The 25,933-nt window shown below is 37.7% G+C and overlaps 1 protein-coding gene across 17 annotated transcripts in view; it reads left to right on the top strand.

Annotated features, from left to right (window-relative positions):
- Nucleotides 1-25,933, top strand: part of GPHN (gephyrin) — a 243,729-nt gene that overhangs the window by 64,492 nt on the left and 153,304 nt on the right. For all 17 annotated transcript variants that reach the window (XM_034417588.3, XM_034417586.3, XM_034417584.3 and 14 more), the window contains exon 3: nt 8,649-8,706. In XM_034417588.3, coding sequence (XP_034273479.1) covers nt 8,649-8,706 — 58 coding nt within the window. The remainder of the gene's footprint in view (nt 1-8,648; nt 8,707-25,933) is intronic.

The raw sequence follows: 25,933 nt of genomic DNA, 5'->3' as shown, positions 1-25,933 counted from the left end.
CTCATGTCATCTTATAGCAAACTCTTCAGCTGCTTGGATACAGGCCACTCTCTATTGATGAGATCAAGAAATTCACAGATGAATTCAAATAAAGCTACAGGATAGGGTTGCATTTCTCTTGAGATCTACAAAGCACTTGACCAAAATGCCTTACAGATATTCGAAGACAATGTGGAAGATATCTTGATCGAGTTCCCCAGATTTATGGTCTTGGGGTGACTTCAATCTGTCATCCCTGGACTTGACCTCAGAGGGAGAGATCAGGCCATAGCAGAAAACATGCTTCTTCTTGACCCCGCCTACTTTAATTAGCAGATGGGCTTTGTAGCAGGCCTTTTCCACTGGCAAGAATGGAGTGGGTTTGTCTGAGGTCCCATGCCATTTAGGATTTTAAGGTAAAAATCAATACCTTGAATTGTATCCAGAAGTAAACTGGTAACCAATGCACCCTGGGTAGTAACAATGTTACATGTGCAGCCCTAGGAGCTCCCAGGATTAGGCATGCCACTGCATTCTGCACCAACTGCAGCTTCCAAATACCCTTCAAAAATAGTCCCATTGTAGAGCATGAAAATGCACCAAAGATGGCTAGAGCACCATGGGAGGAAAGCTAAGAATGACTCCAACCAAAACATTATTATTTTTCCAGTCTTATTGCATCTGCAGTGTTACCTAATGGCTCTGGACTCATGACTTCTGTTCAAAGAGCAGGAGGGCCTTTATGCAACTTTGCGTTGTGCATCAGTTGCACCCTTATATGGATCCTGATGCCCCGTGCATGGCCACTCACGCCCTAGTCATCTCTTGGTTGGATTACTAAAATGCTTTCTACAATGGGACTATTCTTGAAGGGTATTTGGAAGCTGCAGCTGGTGCAGAAGCTTTTATGTGCAACGATAGTGATCTACAGTTGATATTGATTCTCAGATACTACTATGTTCTTTGACCTGACTAGCACCCTGGACAGAACTGAAGTGCTTTACTAACCCATGCTCAATATCATCCCTGTAAAATAAAAAAATCACAATTAACAACACCCAGCTGACAAATGTAAACAACTTAAAGCATCATTTTGAGTGATAGGACTTTGTTAAGTAAATTTACCCCAGAATCAATAAGAGTAGCCAAATTTTGGGGCAACTGTGTTTTAAGTGCTCAATCAACCCTACAGCTATATCATGGGTGTCAAACTCGCAATGTCATGTTGCCAACACGTGATGTTTCACGACATTTTTCCCCCTTCCTGGAGCTGGGGTGGGCGTGGCCTGCGTGTGATGCATTCGGCCCACGGCCCACCAGTTTGACACCCCTAATCTATATCTACACAAAGCTGAAAATCTACAGAGCTGTGATTGTAAACCCTGGGCTCTGGATCAACAATGCATTGGACAACTGGAGAAATTTCACATGCACACTCTGTTCTAACCTTGGTATTCCTTAGCAAGACTATGTCTCCAACCTGGAGATCTTGGATTGTATGAAATCTACCAGCATTGCGTCCCTAATAATCAGAGCCCTAATTCAGTGGGTGGGACACATCGTCAGAATGGATGACCACTATATATATCTTTACCTGCTCTGTTCTGGAGACTAGGAAGTGACTTCCTGGTAATCCATGCAAGTACTACAAAGACTGTGAAGGAAATCCTCTGCCATTGTGACACTGGCTAAGGGAATTAGAAGATGTGACTGCTGACAGAACCCACTAGTTAGTCTTCTGCTATAGAGCCTTCACTGGCTTTGAAGATAGGCACTGCCAAAAACTGATAGAAAACTGTGAGTGGCATCACAGAATAAGACCCACATTTATTATAACAATGGATTTCTAATACTCCCATTGTGCTAGAGCCTGTGATTCCAGACTGGGACTGCAGAGCCACCTCTGTGTCCCCAAGTGAACTGCACAATATTGTATCTTCTTCTACTCCAAAGGACTATCTATGTGTGAGACATATTTTTGAATAAACTCGGCAATCTTGATGCAATACTATGCTTTAGGAAAAACAAGAACTTTTCTAGTGAGAATGTCTTGTTAAGATCTAAGAAACATAAAAAAAATTTGAGGTCTTCCAGAAGATCATTTGTACTTAGCAAAAGGATTAAGCAAGGAGAATTCAGGATTTCTGCATTTAATCCCAAAGCTAGCTGTGTACTAAACTTAGAATGCTTATTTTGGAATGAAATATGCTCATGGCAGATGCTGAGATTTAAGGCATTTCTGTTCCTTACAGCTTGTAATTTTACCCCTTCCCAGTTCCATAAGTGCAATTTTTTATTTTCTACTCTTTTCCTGCAGACATGGTGGTCAATGAAAAACTGATGGTCATCTTGAAACTGACAACATCTTCCACACAAACAGATCTCCTTTTAAAACAAAATTTGTAATCCTTTTGTAATTAATGGCTTTGATTCCCTCTTATTGGCTTCACTAATGGCAAATAGTGTTGGTGTTACTTCAGTTGAAAAAGTAGTCCAAGTTCAAATACTTTTCTTTATTAAACCTGATAGAGCCTGCAGAAAAAAAATAAAGAAGTCTGTCTTAATAACTTTCTTCTTTCCAAAATTTCTGTTGCTAAGCAAGACAGTTTTTGAGTTTTACCCCATTTTACAATGTTTTTTTTTTGACACAGTTGTTAAGTGAATCACTGTAGTTAAATTAGTAACACAGTTGTAATAAGTGAATCTGACTTCCCCATTGACTTGTTTGTCAGAAGGTCACAAAAGGTGATCATATGATCCTCAGACACTGCAGCTGTCATAAATATGAAGTCAGTTGCCAAGCATCTGAATTTTAATCACATGACCCTGAGGATGCTGCAACAGTCATAAGGGTGAAAAATGGCCATAAAAATGGTCACTTTTTTCAGTGCGGTGTGATTTTGAACAGTCACTAAATGGACTATTGTTAAGTCAAGGACTACCTGTATAGAGTATCTTTAATCTTTCATCTCATTTAGGCCTCAATTCTTTGTATAAATAGTTTTTCCGATTCATTGGAATTTAGTTTGATTCAATTCAATGTTGGGTTTTTTTTTTCTGCTCCACAACAGGCTATTCATTTTGACCAGCAAAATTGGATATAGTGTGTTAATAGATTCTCTTTCATTTGAGGCTGCATAGCATGTCCTTCTCAAGGCTGCAAATAAGATTCCTTCAAATTGACAAATTTGATATTTTTTCCCTCTAAATTGTACCCAACCCAGATTTGTCCGATCATATCTCTTTACCTTGGTCTCACTTGCTCCTCATATTTTGATAACAGATATAGCCCAAATTACAGTTCTTGTGATGTTCAAAATTTACTGGATTCAAGAAATCCAGCTTTAGCTTTTTGGGATTTCTTATTGACTACAAGGTGCTCAGGTTTTTTGAGCCAATCTTTTAAAATCTTTTTTTAATAAAATTGAACCTATTTTTCTATAGGTGGCATAGAACAACATTGCAACAATTTTCTATATTTTCAGAGAAGCCTAAACTCACTCCAAAACTATCCTTGGCATCCTCTGGGATTGAATAATTCAAAACAGTGGTGCATTTTGTTTCCAGTCTGACTTGCTTTTGGTTGCAGGTTGGCCTCTTATGATTACCAACATTCCAGCAAGTTCATTACTGGTGGTTGTCACTTAATGACCATTTGCTTAGTGACCATCAAAGTTATAATAGATCCTCTCCAAATCTTCATATGACCCAGTTCCAGCACTTCCCAGGGCTGCACATACCCTGCAGTCACACAACCACTTTTTGGGTGGCTGGCAACCAGCTCATCTTTATGGCTTTTTGGTAGTTTGCAGCCTTTTCACCCATAAAATTACATTAATTTGCTTAATGACCGTGGTGTTCACTTAATGAAAGCAGCATATGCTTAAAGAGCACTGAAAAAAATGTTGTAAAATCGGATCTGGTTATGTGGGTGCCTCAACTTATAACCATCATGACTTACAATTAAAATTCCAGGTTCCATTATAGTTGTAAATTGAGGACTACCTGTAAACAAAATCATTTTTGAAGTGCAAAAGTTTCTGTTCCTGGATGAGCATAGGCAGGACTTTGCTTATGTCTTTATCACTCATAGATGGAGTCTTTCCTGTTCATTTTTCTGTCAATTCTGCTGATTATAAAAGCTCCCAAATGGCTATTTCAGGTATAAACACAGTTCACTAATGGTTAAGACAGTCATGGTTGTCAGCATTTATATATATATTTTTCCTTGAAAATATTTTCTCCATTTCCTGTGATAAGATGTATCTTCATATTTAGGTCAGTGGCAGCTCTGTGTCCTCAATCAGACCATGAAGCAATTAGAGATTACTAAATTTGATTGCAAAAGCCATCATGAAGTCCTTTAGTAATTCCCACTGCCCTTTTAATAATTTTCTACACTAATTCCCTGGTTCTTTACATCAAAGATAGCTTTTGTTATGGTTGTTAGCTGAGCATAGTGTACTGTACTGATGAAATAATTGCTGTTTGGGTACTTAACCCTCCACCTAATCTTCCATAAGGTTGAGTTGTTTGAGCTGAGTTAATTGTTGGAATGTTCTGAGTTAATCCAACTTTTCAAAAATTAATTTTCTTTAAATACGATAGACAAGTGATTGTGCCATATACAAGATACATCTGGGAAAAATAAGGTTTACATGCATTAGAGCTGGGCAGTTCTTTGGATTCTAAGGCTAAAGGTGATTCAGAATGATTAGGTACACATACACACATCCAAAACTGTATCTAAAAGTCCTTGAATTAAACTTGTCTTTGTTCAGGAAAATTGATACTGTTGATTTAAGGAGTTGCAAACAGATTGTATGCGCCCTCAAAATCCAAAGCAGCGTTTTGTCTTCAAATTCAAAAAATTCCCAAGTCCTATTTATGCTTCAGGAGGAAAACTGTTTTTACTTTCTGGGTTAGTAAAAATGTCTACAAATAATACAAACCAAGGGAAAATTTATTTTAATTGAAGTGATATCTGAGGACTTTTGTAAATGACAACAGTAAAGCTGGATGAAGTTATTTTTAGACTGTTAACACTGAATTGAGGTGACTCATTTAGTAAGGTTTTCAAAATGAATTAGTGGCTCAGTTTATTGCACAAATATAACATACATGATGGTTTAAACTATGCTAAGGTTTTACAATTATGTAAACTGGGTAATATCGCTAGATAACTTCTTTTCTAAAAATGATAGTATGTACACTTAAATGTTAAATAAATAAAAATGTTCGTGTGTTTTTTGTAGCCACCAATCTTTTAGAACTTTAAAAGATTTGTTTTGTCCTTTTGTTTTATCCTTCCAGTGAAATCCTTAAAGACCTTAACAAAATTCTTTTATATACCCAGTAATAAAAAAATGATCCAAATCCATTTCCTGGTTCAATGGCTGTACATCTCCTTTAGGGAATAAATTATTTATCAATTCTATTTGTATGTCCATGTTCTATTTCTCCGTATCATTGCTTGTCACGTTAAATCTCCCTTCAGACTAATCACAGAATTATTCATTTCAGTATGTTCTTGTTCCATAGCTTCATTACAATATACTATCCATTTTATCAAGAAGTTTGTCTATTTTCAAATAGATTAACAAAAAATATGTTTAATTGCTTCTGTTATAAAATTCTGCTCTGTTCTTTTCTTTATCCTCTAGCTCTCTCTTCTGTCCAGAAGAACACATAAAACCCATGTTATTATCTGGTTATTTATTTGGTTTACTGGAATTCCTATAATAATAATTATTCATTTATCATTACTTCTGTATAAAGATTCATATATTTATTATTTGTAGTAAAGTGTTAATGTAACTATTTAGAAATAAGAGGGTGATTTTTGTCGTTGGACTGGATCCTGCTTGTGGTGAATTACCTATTGTGTTTTCCCAAAAATAAGACTCTATCTTATATTTTTTTGAACCCTGAAATAAGCGCTTGGCCTTATTGCCATGCGTTCAAAAGCCCAACTGGGCTTATTATCAGGGGATGTCTTATTTTGGGGGAAACAGGGTATGCATGTGGCTCTTCCCTGATTTTCAGAAGAAGTCTGATGATGAAACAGAATAATAAATGCCTAGAATGCTGTTAGAGGAGGACAAAGGGTTTAGCTTGACTGAGCATTGATAAAGAGATTTTCTTAAATATTCCCATTGGCAGGCTCAAAATGAGGATAAGATATCTGTCCTGGCCCTCCTTGATCTCCAAGTGGCCTTTGGTACCCTGGCTCCCAATAGTCTTCTATATCTAATTGAAGATACTAAATACCACCTAAAGCGGTCCACATGGCAAAGGATCAGCCTGCCACCCATTGTTTCTGCCCACCACACCAGGTCCAGTAGCAAAGGCATGCTCCAGGTCCTATCATCAAACGGGGTCATCTTGTTGAACTTTTGAGATGTGCCTGCCCTGTGGAACTGCATTTCCCTAGAGATTCATAAGTCTTTGAAGGCCTGGCTGTTTCCCAGGAATGCAGGCCAGGCAATTAGATCAGCTCTGTTGGTAATATGACTTTTTTGGTTGGAAGGTTACTTTTTATAAGGTGTCATGGTCTTATATTGTTATGGTGGTTTGAATCTTTGTACATGACTCAGAGTCACTGTTCTGTAAATCAAATAAATACATAAATAAATCTACCAATGCACTGTGTATGGCCATCTAAACTACAGTTTCTTGAGGTGAATTCAGGATAGACTGCTTGAATCTCATAGAATAACGTCTGACTACCTGGCATTTCCAAAATGGATGAAACTGGTCATCTGGTGCCTGCCCCTGGTAGTCTGTGTAACTAGTTTCAAACTCAGTATTAACATCCATAGTATTGTGCACAGTTAATTAGTAAAATATGAAAAATGATGAACCCTCGAGTTCAATTTTTGAGAGCCAGTATGATATAGTGACAAGGAGTTGGGCTAGAAACAGGTAAACCATGAATTGTGGTCCTCCTTTGAACATAAAAACCAGCTGGATGATTTTGGGCCAGTCATTCTCTCTCAATCCAACCCAAATCATTTTCCCTGTGGTGAGCAAAATAGAAGGCAGAAGCATTAGATAATGCATGCTGTTTTGAGTTGACTAGAAGTAAAATGAGATAAAAATATAATAAATAATCACATAAGCTTGCAGGAGACAATCACTTGAGGCCAAAAAAAGATTAACTTAACAAGAAAAGGATTATAAAACAAAGATGGACTACAATCCTCATAGCACAATACTTGAACAAATTTCTTACAATGGAATGACAATCCCATTTTGCTAAAGGCATTTTCTCTCTTTCCTTCAATCTGTCACTTTCATTTTCTTTTCATTCCTTTCCCCTACTTATCCCACTGACAGAACTACCCCAGTCTACCCAGCCTTTGACTCTCCTCAACCATCAATGGCATATCCTTATTCAGCAGATTCCAAAGCCCATTAAACCATACCTTTGTTTTACGTATTTATCATATATATTTAAGGGGTGGGTAGGTGTATCTTGGCTATGTATTTAAGTGAAGATATGAAGAAATGTATTAACTTAGATTATGTGTGACTCACTCAAAATAAGTAGTAAAGAACAAGGATATGGCTTGGAAGATTTCAACTTGCTCAGCATATGGAAAATTACAAGAATAAGACCTCTAAGAAGACTTAACAAGAATTGATTCGGAGAACACAAAGTGTTTCTTAGAACTAGAGGTGGTTGCCATGTGAACTGGATGAAGCAATAGCACTCCAGGTACAAAGTATTTAGGCGTATAGGGAGTATGACCAGATAAGACTAGCATAGGCTTACTAGAAGTCATAAACAATGGTTTAATAGTATTTTGGAGCTATTGCATAGTATTCTGAAAAACAAGTCTCTTTACCATTTTAATGTGACATTCTAGAACAGATCTTGTAACTTTTTCAGTATATATCATGATGGCTATAACTCTTAAACTATCTGTAAGTACTTCAGAAGTCTCATGTTGCTGTGTATCTGTAGCATAGGAGAAATTTTAGGGAAGTTATCCTTTAAGTCTTCAAGATTCATGGAATAGTTGTAGATTTTGATCAAGAAGGTACAGAAGGGATACAGTGATCCACTGCCATAGTGTTGGGCAAACAATCTGAATATGAATCTTACATGGAGTAAATATGGAAGACCTCTTAAATAGAAGGCATGACATTTGAGACATACTATGGTATTTGAATTCTACTCAAGTATTCTTAGTAATATTAATAGGTTATAGTTGAGCCTCCATTTTTTGATATTGTTAGAGTGAAATGGCAAACAATGTATTTTCACACATAAGACTTAAATAATACTCAAGCTGCTTGTACTATTTATTAACATCTGCTGCTTGCACATGTCAAAAAGAAAATGGTAAAGAAACATTTGTAATATGCAAATAAGCAATTCAGCAAATATATATATTCAACTTTTCAAACCTAATTGTAGTAAGATCCTCATTAAACTTTTCTGTGAAAAAACACCCACTACATCTGGTAACATATAAGCCTCACTTATTTTCTTCAAGATGTTGTACGCTTTTGCTGCTATGCATAATTCCTTGGCCAGCCAAGTTTCATCCTAGCTGTTAATGGCAAAGATTGTTTTTGTTGTTAATATTAACATATTTATTTCTTCATATGTTGACTGATGTGCTACTGGTTTTGAGAATATTTTCTTCTCCAAATTTCAGATTAGGTGGAACTGTATCTGCATACAAGATAGTGCCAGATGAGATAGAAGAAATCAAGGTATAGTGTTAATTATGCTACTGCTCAATTCTTTATTATATTTGTAAATAATATATAATTATGAACATAATATCATAATTCTTAATTTAACTAGTAAATGTTTTAGTATTTCAATGTATTTTACTTCCACATGATAAAGTCCTTTTTAACGAAATCACAATGATTCTTGCATTAGTGAAATTAAGTGCTTCTTTTAACAACTAGTATAATATTGGGATATAAGAGTTAATATTCTTTATTTTACCTATATTTCTGCAAAATTAGATTTAAATATCAATTAATGAATTGAACAATTGATTTATACAATCTATACAGATAGTCCTCGACTTAAAACAGTTCATTTAATGATTGTTCGAAGTTACAACATCACTGAAAAAAGTGACATGATCATTTTTCAGTTATGACCATTGCAGCATCCCCATGTTCATGTAATCAAAATTTGGATGCTTGGCAACTGGTTCATATTTATGATGGTTGCAGTGTCCCTGGATCATGTGAACACCTTTTGCGACCTTCTGACAAGCAAAAGAGGAAGCCAGATTCACTTAACAACCGGGTTACTAACTTAACAACTGCAGTGATTCAGTTAACAACTGTGGCAAGAAAAGTCATAAAACAGGGCAAAATTCACTTAACAATTGTCTCACTTAGCAACAGATTTTGGGCTCAACTGTGGTTGTAGGTTGAGGACTACCTGTAATTGATATACCAGTATATGATTGATATATATTTAAATAGTTATGTGGATTGTGTCTTTTACTCAATTAAACAGCACAAATGTAAGCTAACAAATGTAAGCTAACTTAAAAGTTAGGTTTGGGTAATATAATTTGCATTAATTTCTTTTCTCTGAAATTAAATATGTATGTCTTCACCATAAAGTCCACACTATTACACATCAGTCAAGATAAATATGTTTTTGCTTCAAAGATAACATAAATTACCAATAAAGGAGAACATTTGTAGGTCAGGGTTGAAATGAGGGGTCTCTGAGCTTGGTTGTTTTCTTGCAGATGTTTCATTACCCAAACTAGGTAACATCATCAGTGCTAGTCTAACAGTTCTAATGCAAGTAAAACAGTGTTAATATAATAGTGCTAATCTAATCTAATAGTGTTAATCATGTAAATTATGAATAGAATTTTATAGCATACATGCTGCTGAAGAGATCCATACAAATGCACTGCAACAGAGAGAGTCAGAAGTCAACACTTTTTCTTCCTCCCCTCCTCACTTTTCTTTCCCCTTTTCCTCCCCATTGTGTCTTATTATTTGCTTTCATATTTTTGTATCTTATTCTATAATCTAATGAAAAATGATTTTTAAAAAAGAGATCCACACAAAAGCTTATGAATGGAAAACTTAGTTCTAAGAAATTTTCCAAATACACATTTGTGAAATCAGAAAACCATTCTTATTAATTAAATCATGTTGCCTATTTACATTTAAAGTGTGCACAAGATCCTGCTACCTCCATTAAAGGATTATATATGAAATTAGTGGATGGATAACGTAGAAATGTATTTTCCTAACAGTGGGACCATACCTGTGGAATGATGTCCTCTTCAAAATTAGCTCACCTGTTTCTCTTTCTTTAGTGCTAACCTAAGCCATTGCCCTGCTGCTTCTAAACAGTTTTGTAATTAATTTTTGGTTTTAAGCTTCTTCATTTCACTGACATATATTTTAATAATATTTGCTTCATATGGCTTTTAATGTTAATGTTATTGTTAGTAACAGTTTACCTTTGTAAACCACTCAGAGAGTTTTATCAGGCAAAAAGGTGTAACAATAGCAACAATAATGTAGTACAAATTTTTCACAGTACAAGAAATTGTAGAAAGAAGTATGTGTGTGTGTATGTGTGTGTGTGTGTGTAAAACACTTCAGTGAAAATGTTGAAATCTATACAAAGACTCCTGGACCCCAGTACGCAAAAATATTATAGCTTTTTTTTAGTTTAACTAGAGAACCAATGTTTTGTTTGAAGATTATATTTTATTATTTCATGAACAAATATTTTATTAATAATTCCATATTATTTAATTCCCTAAAAATTTCAAGATTATGTATTTTTATTCTTAATATGAGGTTTTGTATTGTTATATGTTTCTATGGAAACAGGCTACAGTATTTAAAGGAAATAATTGATTAGCAGCTGCTTGGATACTAGTAGTGTATCTTATTAACTCTTCTTATCTTGAATTTGATATGCTAGGTATATCCATATACTTGATTTGGTTACTGCCTTAATTTATTTTTTAGAGCTTGCACAATACACCGAATTGTAAGCTAGTTGAACAGGCTAGGTTCATAGAACTAACTAAACCATAATATTTAATATTAAAATTAAAAGTTACTAAGGCTAAAACAGGTTTAATATATAAAATTTTTAACTATTTTGTTAAAGAGTGTTTGGTAATGCACTGTAGCCAAAATTAAACTGACAAAAACTTGTAAAAGTAATTGAGGCCAAGTTCAAGACATAGTGATATCTAACAATTTGGCATTATTATCTGAGTTGCTCTGACTTGCAACTCTGGAAACATAGTTGCATTAATATTTAGCAGAATGTGCTTTCTCCCTATCTATTTTTATGGCACAGGAAAGTTATTTTTACAAACTGACACTAATTTAATTACTGTTTCCTATGAGAAAAATATTGTCTTGCCAGAGATTATTGGCATCCATCCCAGCAACATGTTTAAGAGTAATATTTTTTTGGAGTTATCAAAACTTTTACTCCAAGATATCATATATTTCTTAATGTTATGTCATCTTGGACTACACTTCTGTATCAGTTACATTCTAAGTATTGAATAAAATATTAACAGTGGCTGAGTTTGTAGATATTGTAACTCTATACATATTAACATATGAATCTGGCCTATTTATGAAATAGCTGTATAACTTCTTTAATATGGAAAGATTGCATCTGTGCCTGACAATTGGAAGAATGTTAACCACTTCTTCCCCTTTTTGGACACATACATATATAAAATTTAATTCAGAAATTTCTCACACTTTCTTTAAATATTGATTTGATGCTCCCAAATTTTATAATTCTTATTATTTTATTGTAATTATATGTGTAGATTATTTAGAAAATAATTGTTTTCATTTATTTATTTATTAAATGTATCTGCCTCCCACCTTGCTGTCCAAGTTTTAAGCTATCATATCAAAAATCAGTGTTGTCAAAAAGTAATTCTGTCAGATATGTTTTAATGAGAAATCCAAGTATGGTTTTTTCCCCTTGGTATTAAGATTCAGGCAGGTTCAAATGGAAGAAGGACAATCTAACCAGTAATCTTCAAGGCTGGCATCCTGTAGGTATGTTGGACTGCAACTAAGAATTGTAGTCCAGCTCATATGAAAGGCATCATCTTGAAAAAGGGTGATTTATGCTCACACCATCATAATACTGACTGAATGTGCTCTGAACATTAGATGACATAAAGAACTAAAAAAAAAATATTGGGAAGCAATCTCAAAAGGCAAGAAAAAGTTATTCTCCCCAAATATTTCCCTTATTGATCAGGAAGTTAACTAAAGTAATCTTAACATCTAGCATTGAACATTCAGATTTTTTTTTTATTTTGCCCCACAATAGTTTGTGATATTCAACAGATACTAGGTTAGTATCAACAATAAATCTAGAATAATCATTTCTCATTCTAATCTGAAATCATTCAGGCATGAGTTTTTGGCACAAACAGCTTTAACGATGAACATAACATTATATAGAACAAGAGTGTTATTTTAAATTGTTTTATTTGTTGTAAATAATTTTTTTTAGTTTTTTAATATAATTTCTTATAGAGTTATATGGGCAGATTTAATAAGAGCATCTTGGTTTGAGTAAATTATCACTTTATCAGTTTAAATACTAAATTATTAAATTTACTTCAGCCAAACCAAAATATTAACTTTATTTTTTCTATCAGGTTCTTTTGTTTTAAAGCAATTTATGTCTGTACATCTCCAAGCACCAGCTTAGCAGCAAATTTCAATAATGTGGTTATACAAATGCTGTATACTATTTCAGGCTTGATAGAAATTGCAAGGTATGGCATTTTTCAGGATTATGTCATCCTGCACATGTTATTATGTATAGACAAATGATTTTAATGCACATTAGACAGATTCAGAATTAGTTCGGGAGCTGCAATCTATTTTGAACAGTTATAGTTCAAACTGCTCTTTATCACTTATAAATCTTGTCATGACATAGGGCTATGTTATTGGAAGTATCACCTAATTCCTAGGGTTTCTTTCCCATGGTAAGATTTGGCAGGGTTGGAATATAATGCCATCTGAATGACATTATTCCATTCCAATGTTTTCTGAAAAGATATTTTCCCAGATTTCCATGTACTACTGCCCTAATAATATTCTAGAAGTCCTTAAAACTCTTGACTGTTCTTCTTGGCCTTAAGGTTTATTGCATGTAGTATCCCTGATTGCTTGTTTAAGATGTGGTTTGTCTGGACATATGTCCTTATTTTTATTTTTTATTTATTTTTTAATAAAAAATGAGCTGTACAAAGTTGTTCTAGAGTTAGGCGGCTCAAACCAAATTAATAAATGCAGTGCTAAAATGGTTTTCAGAACACTGGAGCATGCTTTTTGATAATTGAATGTAAACAAACTTATATGTTTCTCCTGATGATTAAAGATCCAAATACTAGCCTGTCAGCCCTTTGAAGTAGATCAGATCAGGAAACTTATTCTGAGGAAGATTAGACCTACACTTTATGGAGATAATAACAACAGAATCTTGCACATCTGATTATGCTTTTCTTCTTCTCCCTGTTATATCACAGTGAGTCAGGAAGGCTGCAACTTTGGTCTCTTTCTTAATACTACCAGCATTTCTAGGTTTAAGGAATGTTTTGGTCCTGTGTTATGTAACTGTTTTTGACTATTTGCTTCAGTGCTATTTCTATGACTCTCTATATGCCTATTTAGAAATTCAACTCCCACATACTGCTCTTCTCCAAAATTGACATAAGTTTGACCTATATGAAGTTTCTAAATGTAATGGGAAAATTAGCAGCATGAAATGAGAACACAGTATAGATTCAGATATAGAACGAGAGGTTTATAATGGAAGAGTGTTTACAAGCATGAACTGCTCATGTAATTCTCAATAGTGAATTATTCAGGAATTAAAAATTGCAAACTTCCTGGTTTGCTGTAGTCTGTAGATCCACAATGGGTCTTTTTGCCAACAACTGGAGTAGTGTTATTTGCAAACTACCCTCTGCAGTTTGCAAAATATTTAACTAGGTAATCAACAATGGAACACTGCTATTTCTGTCATGTTGCAAAACACAGTTTATATTAGTGCATCATGTCATTAGAGATAAATTAACTTACACATACTAGGGCCTTGATTTGGAGAACACACTTAACTGTTTTCCAAATCACAGAGTATAATTTGCATAGTACAAATTCTTTAGATTCATAAATATCTAAATTGGAACCAATACTTTTTAATTTGCTTATAAATTATCTGACATCAGGGTGAACATGAATTAGTTAGGCTTTCTAGCAACATCAAATTATTCTAGTGGTGCATTTGAAATCGACCATGAAGAGTACTATAAAGGCATATTTCCAAACTGGGTGAATAAGATTTGAGCCAGTAAGTATAATTTAATGCAATGTATAGTTTACATTGGGTTATATATATTTGAACAAAAAGTCTGAATTTTCACATACACAGAGTCTAAACAGAAGAGATGGACTAGGAAAAGAAGTTATGAAAAGGGCTCATTTATTTTTACTTTGCATCATATTCAATAAAATGATGATTCAGTAAAATGACAATTCTTATCCCAGTATGTTACTAGGAATCACAAAATGGAATTGAAAATAAAATGCTGCTGATATACCAGTGCTTTTATATGAATCTGTGATATATTGTTTACATTGTTGTTCTGATACTGAGAAATGTTAGGAACTGAACAATATCTCAAAATAGGTAGAAATTCTGTGTTGTTTGTTAATCATGCATGTTAGAGAGTATTAGTTTTCAAACTTTGTTCCGTGGAACCCTCGGATTCCACAAAGACTTGAAGGGGATCTGTGGGACTAAGGGGGAAGGAAACCTCACGATGGATTAAGCAAACAAACAAACAAAAAATCCAACACAGTGTAAGCCATCTGCTCTTACCTTGAGATTGATCTTCCTCTCTCAATTACTATACATTAGCAGCATTTGCAAGCATCCATTCAGGAGGCTACTGGCTACCTTTCTGTTGTCACATACATGAACACAAAACTCCTTGCCTATTCCAGCAAACCTTCTAACTCTTAAGAGCAATTGAGGGACATATTTCCTTCACTTCATACTGCAGACAGTATTTGTGTCTCCAAGAGATCTGTTTAATAAGATGTCTAAGATGTACACCTACTTAGCTTCATTAACACAAGTGGGAATTAATAAAGAATTGCATGTGTATTTCAAATCTCTTTAGCTTTGAATTTCCTCTGGGAATCATATTGTCAAAGGAAAGCTGGCAGAAGGACATTCATTGGGTGTTCAAGTGGCTTCGGCCAAGCATTCAAAATGGAAAAAAAATCATGTTGTCAAGACAGATTTGAGATATGTGCCCTTCCACACATGCATACCAGTTTTATATAGGCTTTTTATGAGGCCCATAAATATGTATGTGACGTGAATATTTTTCCAGATATGGATAACTGGTTACAAACTAGTACAACTGCAAATAGTACAGAAAAGGAAGGGGGTAAAGGGGGGGATAGAAAAAGCTAAATAAATGCCAAGGCTGCTGATATTGTTGCCGCTTCTTATAGCACAAGTTTTAAGAAATTAAAATTAGTTGATTTTGCATTGCAAACAATATTTCCTAATGTAGAACATATTAATTGCTGGTGAGAGTTTTTAAAACTGATGTACTGAAATTGCTACTTTAGCACTGGGTATGCCATTTGCAACAACATATATTTATAAGAGAACTTTTCGTTTCTACACAGCAATAAAAAACAAGTGTGGAAATAGGCTAAATAATTGAAGAAATCTACACTTACACGTAACACTAATTGCTCCAGATATTGAACTTTTATCCAAAGAACAACCCAATCCCAGTAATTGAACATTGATTTGTTTAGTTAAGCATTAATATTCCAAATAATTGTGAAATTCAAGTATATATGTATGTATTTATGTATGTATGTATGTATGTATGTATGTATGTATGTATGTATGTATTTATTTATTTATTTATTTATTTATTTATTTATTTATTTAATTTTATATGTGTATGTGTGCTTTTGAGTCAGTGTTGACTCCTGGTGATGTGAACAACTCCATGCAGTTTTCTTCGCAAGATTTTTGGAAGATGTTTGCCATTGCCTTCTTTCTAGGGATAAGAGAAAGAAGTCACGATCTCCTAGCTTCTAATGCAGTACCTTTAAACACAGCAGACAGGCTCTCTGTTTGAAAATTGGTAATTTTGCATTTACAATAAAGAGTTCACTTTTCGTTTTATTATTAATTTTCTGTCACTAGTGCATTGCCTATTGATCAGGGTGCCAGGATTTTTCAGTTTCAGAACTCCTGCTATTGAAAATGGAAGCTTTTTTAATCTTTATTTTAGAAAAATTAGAATTTAGAATCTATTAAAAAGTTATGTTATGCTTAGAAAAACAATGGAAATCATTTATGTGGGGATAGCTGCAAATTGTTGTGATTTTAAATTGAGCCCAGACAAATTCTGGAACATACAGCAATAATTATGGTTTCTAGTTTTGATGGCTGAACTAACCCCTAAATAAGGAAGCATGCCTTAAATACCAGTTGCTAAGGAACCACACTGGAAGAAGGCTATCATTCTTATATCCTGGATATGAGCTGTGTGTAATACAAAATGCTGGACTAAATCAGCTTCTGGTGTTAAGCACGGGAAAATCAGGAAGTTCAGGCACTTCAAAAGAATATGTAAGTTTATTGCAAGCTTACGGTCTCTATAAGAATCTGAACTAATGGTTAAGGCAAAGAGGTTATAGATAATGGAATTCAAGGTGGTCTGACTCAGATCTCTTTTGGGTGTGAAGGGATTCAAGACTGATGGCCCCTTGAGCTCAGCCTGGTCACCTCTTGCAGAAGGACTATCAACTGGAAGAAAGATGCAGTCATCTGAATGAATTAAAAGGGGACAAAGAGTCTTAATTCATGTGAATTAATTAGAAAAATAATATTATGGCTTAAAACAAGATGTAAAATAAAGCCAAAAGTGGTAGGTGTTGGGGGAAAAGAGAGTGGGAGAAAGAAGTAAAAACAGGAAATGAGACTCTATAATAATTTCCAAAGTTGATCTTGCTTCATTAAATATAAAAAAAATCCTTTCAGACTGGACTTAGAATTTGTTTTTTTTAACATCCAATTGCTTCTATTCACTTTGAAAAGCATGTATTTTGAAACCTGTAATGTTCCAGGAGGATAATTTGTGCTTCATAAAAAAAGTTTTAAAGGCATGGTTTCACCCTATAGAAATTATATGGTAGCAACTTAATGAGATGCAAAAATTAGCAATTCAAATAATTTATTCCAGATTTTTTTTCATGAGTATTTCAGGTGGGAACACTTTCCTGGATGGAAGAACTTGTAGTGACTCACCAAATTGACCTATTAGAGCTCTTAAATATGTAAAGGAATATGACTAGTATAATTTTATGTCCCTACTAGACAGTCCATGGTCATTGTTTCAGGGATATTTCCTTACCTAAATAGAGAAACAAAATGACCATGGGTGAGTAAAAAAAAATCAGTGGGAGCAGAAGTGATTTCTGACTTCCTGCTGTCTTCTACATTGATTTTATTTGTGGGAAGCTGACAGGGACCATTGGAAATCTTCCTTCCCTCCCTCCCTTCCTGTTCCTTATTCCCTCTTTCCTTTCTTCTTCCTCCTTCCCTCCTCAACCCAGCAGCAGCCTTTTATGTGCCTATTTACAATTGCAACTTTCTTCCAGCTTCCCCACTGACTTGTGTGAGTGGTTCGCAAGAGGTGCTACACAAGTCAGGGATGGTAAACAGGTGCCACAGAGGTCAGGAAGGATGCATGAGAGATGCTGCACTTGTCAGAAAAAGCCGATGGAAATGATACGGGTCACGAAGAGTACATGGGAGTGCACGAGTGGTGACAAGTGAGTCAGGAAAGACATGGGTTAGGAAGAATGTGCAGGGTTGTACTGTGTGGATTGGGAAGGGTATGCAAGGGCTGTGGCTCAGGTCAATAAGAATGTGTACAAGAGGTTCAGCACAGGTTGGAGACTTTCCCAAGGAACTTGCAACCAACCCTGCCAGTTTCCCATAAGCACAGACTTTACTTGTGAGAAGCTGGCAGGGAGCATTGGCAATCATAATCAAGTTTACACTTCCTGCCCGACACCACAGCAATGGTTGAAGATATTTATTTTGGTTACTCACATAAAATAATAACTATACTAATTTCACAACAAAACTAGGGGTGAAGTTTGATTAAGAGCTTCTATATGAATTTCCCTTTATCAACTTTCATGTGGATACATGCTATTTAGTTGTTACTTTACTTCTCACCTTTTAATATGGACATGTATCCAGACGGCCATACTTGATGCTTCCTTCGCAACAGGGTTTTAGATTTGTGCAAAAGCACTTTAAATTAGGGCTTTGCAACATCTGTTGGCATGAGTGAAGCACTCCTCATTGAATAGTAAAGCAATTGCATTTCCTTGAAGGGTTAGTGCAATTGCTCTGAAAGCTTTTTCCATTTTTCTCTGCCATCATGTACACATGCAGCTATTTTACTTCATTTGTAGTCCTAGTTAGTGTTTTGAATTGAAACAGTGATCGTATTATCAGAAATGAACATGGTAAAGATATGCTTAATGCACTGCTTTCTATATTTTTTACTCTGTATTTGGTTCATTAGTATATCTACGTAAAAACAGGAAAGAACAAAATCTAGGCAACATTTTATTTCCAGATCCTAACCATTTAAATATTTAAACTACTGCTACATTTGTTGGTATTCTGATCATTGTTATATTGTTATTGTTGGAATTATCAATATTATTCAACGTTAATTATACTATTGGTGATTTGTTTACTGTCCTGGTATTATTTTCAAATCATTTTCCCATTAGTTATTTCAGTGTATACTCAGTTTTAGTCTACTTCTTGATGTCTTTAAAACTATTTTCTGTGTCTCTGAAAACTGAGCTGTTTTAGTCTATGTGTTGCAGTTCTCTGTGATTGCCCATGACAGAGATCTAAAATGAAGCTGATAGAAAGCAGCAATAAGCCTTCTGAATCACTGGAAAGTGTGGACTCTTTTAAATGCAATTGTTGTGATGCCAGCCTGCATTCACAAGAATGACTGTCTACTTACCAGACTAGGAATACACATTTCTTCATCTCAAGCAGAATTAACATTGGGAAAACCATGTCTTCTGTCACATAAAAGCAGATGTCCCAATATTTCCCTTTTGCTGAATTTAAGAGATTTGAACTCTTTACATTAAAGCACATCTCCAGGGCCATGAAGCAAAAAGCTCCTTTATCTGAGCAGGAAAAACTGGGTATTTTTCTGTCTCCCCAACAATTCTTATAAACAGCTAAAACTTTCCCAAGAAACTAGGAAAGGTTCATGGAAAAGAATCACTGGATTTTGCTTTGAAATTCAGGGAAATAAACAACTCCCCAGTCTCGAAGTACCTTCTGATTTTCCTCAGGGCAGTCTATCTTTCAGATTGCTTCTTTTTTGGTTTTTGGGCTTTACCTCTTCTTTATTCAGCCCTTTCCTCACAAGGCCTATAGGGTTTCCTGGCAGTCATCTTTTCTTCCTTTTTTCTTCCCTCTTATCCAGAACTTCTCTTTGATTGGCAGTTGGGCTGCCCTGATGATGGGGGAGGTCAAGAGGAAAGGGGAAGGAAGGAGCACAGATCCTTACATTCCACTCAGGTAGTCTGCCCTTCCAAAAATACCATAAAGCTCAATAATGGACTATCTATTGTATTCTTCAAGATAACTCTGAAAATTGGTTGATAAAATATGTGTAGGAAATGACCAGGCTGAGCCCGAAGGAGGGGTCAAACATGTCATCAGTCATGAGTCCCTGTGTGCCCACAAGAGATCTAAATCCAGCCCACCTTGAATTCCTTTCTATTCTTAACTCCCACTAATTTCCCTTGAAGTTCAGATTTTTGTAGAGAGCTTAAGCTTGCAATATATCTTTATACTCATTTGAACTGCCTGAATCTCCTGATTTCCCCAGCACTTGATAATATGTACCAAATTCGAAGGTGACAGAAAATTGGAAAGAACAACTAATTCTCTAGAAGATAGAAATAAAATTCAAAATAATTTTAATAGCTTAGCCTTAGAAAAATGTTTAAAATGTCAATGAAATTTACAGAGAGAAATGCAGTTTTTCACTTAGTACTTGTGATAAAAATGTAGTTGATTATAAAAGATTCACAATTACTTATGAGCAGTCCTTGCACTTACAACTGTCATAGCATCCCTGTGGTCACATGATCATGATTCAGGCACTTGGCAACTGTTGCATATTTACAAGAGTTACAGCATCCTGCAGTCACATGCTCACTATTTGCAACCATCCCAGATTGTTTCAGACAAGCAAAGCTAATGGAAAAAGTTGGCTGGAAAGGTTGCAAGTCAATCATGTAATATTTTGCTGAATAGAATAGAATAGAATAGAATAGAATAGAATAGAATAGAATAGAATAGAATAGAATAGAATAGAATAGAATAGAATTCTTTATTGGCCAAGTGTGATTGTCTCGGTGTACATAAAAGAAAAGATACATTTGTCAAGAATCATAAGGTACAACACTTAATGATAGTCATAGGGAAACAGTCAATATAAATCTTAAGGATACCAGCAACAATGACTGCATCACTTAACAATGAAATTTCCTGTTTCTGTTGTGGTACTAAGACAAGGACTATCTGTATTCTAATTTATTCTACATTGGTCAAACATCACATCAAATAATTATGTCAAATTTGGAGTATCACATCAAGAAGGATTAAGATCAAGTGGCATATCTTTGAAAGAGGAAAAGGAGTGAGAGTAAATATAGGATTAAAAGAAGTCTGGTAAAGATATATTGATGGAATCGGGAATACTTAGCCTTGAAGAGACTGAGAGTGGTTATGAAAGCCATCTTCAAGTAACTGAAAAGGTTCTAACTATAAGAAAAGTAAAGACTATTTTCTATCATTCCAGAATGCAAGACATGAAATAATGGATTTAATATTACAGGAAGGTCGTTTCAGATTGGTTGTTAAGAAAAAATTGTCAGGAGAGCAGTAGAACACTGAATACTGAAGTGATCAGCTATTCTTCAGTGAGTGTGTTCAGAAGGATATAAAGTTACCTGTCAAGGATGTTTTAATTTAGGTTTCTGTATGGAAGAGGATGGATTTAGTGGCCTAAATGACTCCTTCCAACTGTATCCTTCTGCAGTTTGTGAAAAGACAGAAGGCTAGCTGTATGACTTGATTTAAATTGAGAGGTGTACAGACTATGAGTGACCACACAAGAAATCATAAAAATGTATCATTTGTATTTAGGTGTCATTTAATGTGCTATATAGAACTTCAAATGTCTGATTCAGTTTCAAGGAGATCTGACTTAATTGAAATGTGTGCTTCTAAGTCAGTTTGGAGAAATTCAAAGGCACTTTGGAAACTGGACTTCCTGCAGAGTTTGCAGACTCTCAAACACTGCTGAAGCTTTCAATCCAATATCAGCAAAGCTGAGGAGGAGGAGTGATGGACGGCATGATACCGACAGGAGTAACTGGCCAGAAAATTTGTCATTCTCCATTGTTGGTGGAGACAGCAGCCAGTGTGGTGGCTCGCCCAATCAGCTGAAGGACTGAGTCAGCCAATAACATTAAAGCCTGCCCTTGTTGCCGGGCAGGTCCAGCTTTTGACTCAGTCCCTTCAGTTGAACGGGCGTGTGGGTTTTTGGCTCTGTCTTTCTACTCCTTTTTTCTATTGCTCTGGATCGTGTTTTTTGCTGGTTTTGACCTTGGACTGTTTGACTTCGATTGTATTCTGGTGTGCTGATTATTGCACCTTGGATTGCTCGACTACGGTTTTTTTCTCTCTTCCTCGTGGCTTGCCTGACTTTGGACTGGTTCATTCGACTTTGTGAGTTGTCTATGCCCCCTTACTGACTATTGTGACTGGTGGGGATATTTATTGGTCAAGTTTCCTTCTCCTCCAGGGAGAGGACTCCTTCTTCGGTCCATTGGGAAGCTAATTTGTGCCGTTTCCCTTTCTGTTGCTTTGGCCGCTGTCCCTGCAAATGGAGGCAGTTTTTTTCTTCCTTGGCGTTTGCAGCGGCCATTTTGATTCGACTGGCTAGCCGCCTCTGCTTCTCTTATTGCAGCAGAGCTTCGATTTAGTGACTGCTTGCCTTTCGTGCCCTGTGCCTTTTCGCTGCTCCGGGCTGTTGTCTACGGCCGTGAATTGCATTTCACCGGAGCGAAGATTGTGATCTCCCTCCTGTCAGCTGAGTGTCGGGTGTTCTTATCAGCGATGGCTCACTCCCTCTGTCTGCTTCCCTGGCCGGCTGTCATTATCGTTTGAAGGTGCGCAGCCCTGCGTTCTTCCCCCGGTCAGCTGTGAGGCTCCTGCAAGCTGGGTCTCAGTCTGTTTGCCTTCTTCGCCGGACCAGCTCCTAACCAAGTTGGACCTTTCTCATCACTATTGACTGGCTGCCATTTTGTTGCCTGTTTGTCATCACGGTGGCCATTTTGAGTGCATAAAGAGGAATCTCGTTTTGACATTGGACTTTTGGAGTGTTTGCGCTCTCTCAAGTACATAAGGCGCTGGATTGTGGAGTTCTAACGCTCCCTCATTGACATTTCACCTGGTGTGTGGAGCTTTTACGCCCCCCCCCTTGGTCTATTAACACAGCGTTGGTGGAGTTTTTACGCTCCCTTGATTATACTTATTGCCAATCAGTGGAGTTTATTGCTCCCTTCAAGTGCCATGCTATCAAGGAGCTCTATATTGCCAGTCAAGACCTTGCTTAGCAACTATGCCTAAAGCCCTGGCAAAGTCGAAACATGGCCGTTCGGCCAGTACTGCTGCCCATGTCCTGCCAGATTCTGCATCTCAGGACAGACCTCAGAAAAATGTGACATCTAAGGAGTCATTAACATCTTCTGACCCCTCGTTGACTCACCAGAGGGCACTCAAACATGGGGCATCTTCTAAATCTGAGAGGCGTCGGGACAAGGTCTTAACAAAGCTCTGCGAAAAGGCGAGCGCTGATATTGCTGCAAAAAGCGTGGTGACCGCTCCTGTGGCTGATAACCCACCTCCTGGGTCACTTTCTAGACCAGATACACCGGATCAGTTGTCTCTATGTGATTGCCCGGTGACCATTTCTACTTCTGACTTGTGGCGTTCTTCTGATCCTCCTCCGCCTGCTGCGCCTGTTCAGGAGGTGGTACAACCAGTTGCCTCTTCCCCTACGACTTCGTCTCCTGTAGCGGCGGTTTCCTGTCAACTGCTCCCTGAGCAACTTCAACTTCTTATCGAAAATGCAGTGCAGAAATCTTTAGCCGCTCGAGAGCAATCAAACAGTCGTCCTGAATCGGTGCGGTCAACCTCTTCTGTCTCTCCTGAGCGACAGAAGAGGTTGACCGCACCGATTCAGGAACCCCAGGGCCGGGCTCCTGATTCCCCTACTTGTTCTCACTCCAGTCAACCATCAGTTTTGACGGATGTGGACTTTTGTGACTCAGCTCTGTCTGACGATGAGAACTTGCCTCAAGAACAACCGGCCTTTTCTGGTCTATTCCCACAATCGTTATTTAAGTCCTTACTATTAAGGCCGTTAACACTGCTCATTTGTCCTCGCCCGCTGTGGATCCAGTTCCAGCCTCTGAGGCATTGGATCCCATGTTCACAGAGCCTGCCAGGCCTATTATTTCTATTCCGACACCTCCTCTATTTGTTGATGTGGTGAAACGACAGTGGTCCTCATCAGGTACGGCCCCTTCACCTTCGTCAAATGATCGAAAGAACTTCCACGTTGCTACCGAACTGGATTCTCTACTTCAGGTGCCATCTGTTGACGCCCCTATTGCTGCCCTATTGCCTAACGCCAACGTTCTGGGTGATCCTGATGAGGGCCTGCGGCCAGATGAACATCGCTCGGATTTGGTACTCCAGAGGGCACATCAGGGTTCTGCCTGAGCTATTAGGGCGGCCATTACGGCATCGTTTTTTAACCGTACTACCTTGCTTTGGCTATGCCAGCTTCAAGAGAAACTACCTCCGGAGAACACACGGGTCAGGCAGGACTTGAATAAAATTGTTGCAGCCTTGCAGTTTTCGGCGGACTCCACTCTGAACGCTGCTCGCTTTGCTTCCAAAGCATTGGCTTCAACGGTCGCTGCCCGTCGCCTTGTCGGGCTCCGTCACTGGCAAGCTGACGCCCGCCATAAGTGGCGTCTGGCTTCAGTCCCCTTTGGGGGGGGTCCCGCCTATTTGGTGATGCCTTGGAGCTGTTTCTCACCGAAATCAGAGACAAGAAGAAAGTCTTGGCAGCTGCATTTCGAAGGGGGGACTCACGATTTACTCCTTATGCCCCTCGCTCCCAATTCCGAGGTGCTGATGGCATGGGGTCACCTCCTTTTTCTTCCTCTAGGCCGTATAGTAATTTTAACAGGCAGCGGGCTCCTCAAGATACGCCCTCACGGGGAAAACCCTTTGTGTCTAGGTGGCCCTTTCGAGGGGGAGGAGGTCATTCCTACCAACGCCGTCGCTAATTGCATCGTGAATCCTCCCATTGGCAGCAGATTAGCCCTTTTTGTTGCTGCTTGGGAGAAGTCTACTCCCGATAAGTGGGTCCTGGCTACCTTAAGATCAGGGTTGGCCATTGAATTCCTTTCCCCTCCTCCAAGCACCTTTGTTTGCTGTCCGCTTTCTTGTAATCCTGAAAAGGGAGCGCGTATGGACGCTGCGGTACAGCATCTTCTCTCCATCAGGGCTATCCAATCTGTTCCGCCTGAGCAAATCGGGTTGGGTTTCTATTCCCGGGTTTTTCTAGTCCCTAAGTCCTTGGGGGGGGGTGGAGACCCATTCTGGACCTAAAATGGTTAAATCGGTATGTTGTATACTGTAAATTTAAGATGCAATCGTTAAAAACCATCCTTGACGGTGTTAGGAGGGGCGATCTCCTTTCCTCTATCAACTTAACTGAGGCTTACTTGCATATCCCTATTCTCCCTTCCCATAGACGGTACCTGAGGTTTTGCTACGGGGGAGTTCACTATCAGTATAGGGCATTGCCCTTTGGGTTTTCGTCTGTTCCACGTACCTTTACTAAGGTGTTGGTGGCTTTGGCGGCTTCCCTCAGGGTTCAGTCTGTTAGGCTCCTTTGTTATTTGGACGACATTCTGGTGTTGTCCTCTTCCACTCACCAAGCTGTTCTAGATGTTAAACTCACTCTGGAAACGCTGGCTTTCCATGGTTTTTCTATTAATCTGGAAAAGAGCAACCTTGTTTCCTCCACCTCTCTAGTTCATTTAGGGGCCCTAATTGATTCTGTTCAAGGTAGGGTGTTTCTCTCCCCTGACCGCCAAGATAGTCTGCGGGGTTTGGTGTCTCGGATTGAGGCATGTCGGTCCAGTTCACCTTATATTCTTTCTCAACTCTTGGGGAAGATGATTTCGGCCATTGCCATTGTTCCCTGGGCTCAGCTCCATGCCCAGGAGCTTCAATGGTTTCTCTTACCTTTACAGAAGTCGGGCAGAGGCATTTCAACCAGGCCGGTCCCTGTTCCCTCCTCAGTCTGCAAATCCCTCCGGTGGTGGTGGTCCCCAGCAATAACAGTGGGCTGTCTCTTCCTGGAACCCCAACGGGTGGTGGTGACCTCCGACGCCAGTCTCCAGGGCTGGGGTGCCCATTGCCAAGGTCAACTGGCTCAAGGGACGTGGAGCGACTTAGAGGCCCGTCGTCCGATCAACTGGTTGGAGTTGCGAGCTGTCTTCCTAGCTCTCAGAGCCTTCCACCACCTGGTCTCTGGGACTCATGTCCTTGTACTGACAGACAATGTGACGGCCAAGGCACATTTGAACAAGTTAGGGGGCACCAGGTCCAAGTCCCTCTTGTCTCTAGCCATGAAACTGGGTCTCTGGGCAGAACGTCATCTCAAATCGCTCC

Source organism: Pantherophis guttatus, chromosome 1 (assembly GCF_059756535.1).
Source record: "Pantherophis guttatus breed Tessera chromosome 1, ASM5975653v1, whole genome shotgun sequence".
Classification (NCBI taxonomy): Eukaryota; Metazoa; Chordata; class Lepidosauria; order Squamata; family Colubridae; genus Pantherophis; species Pantherophis guttatus.
This window is presented reverse-complemented; position numbering and strand designations above follow the sequence as displayed.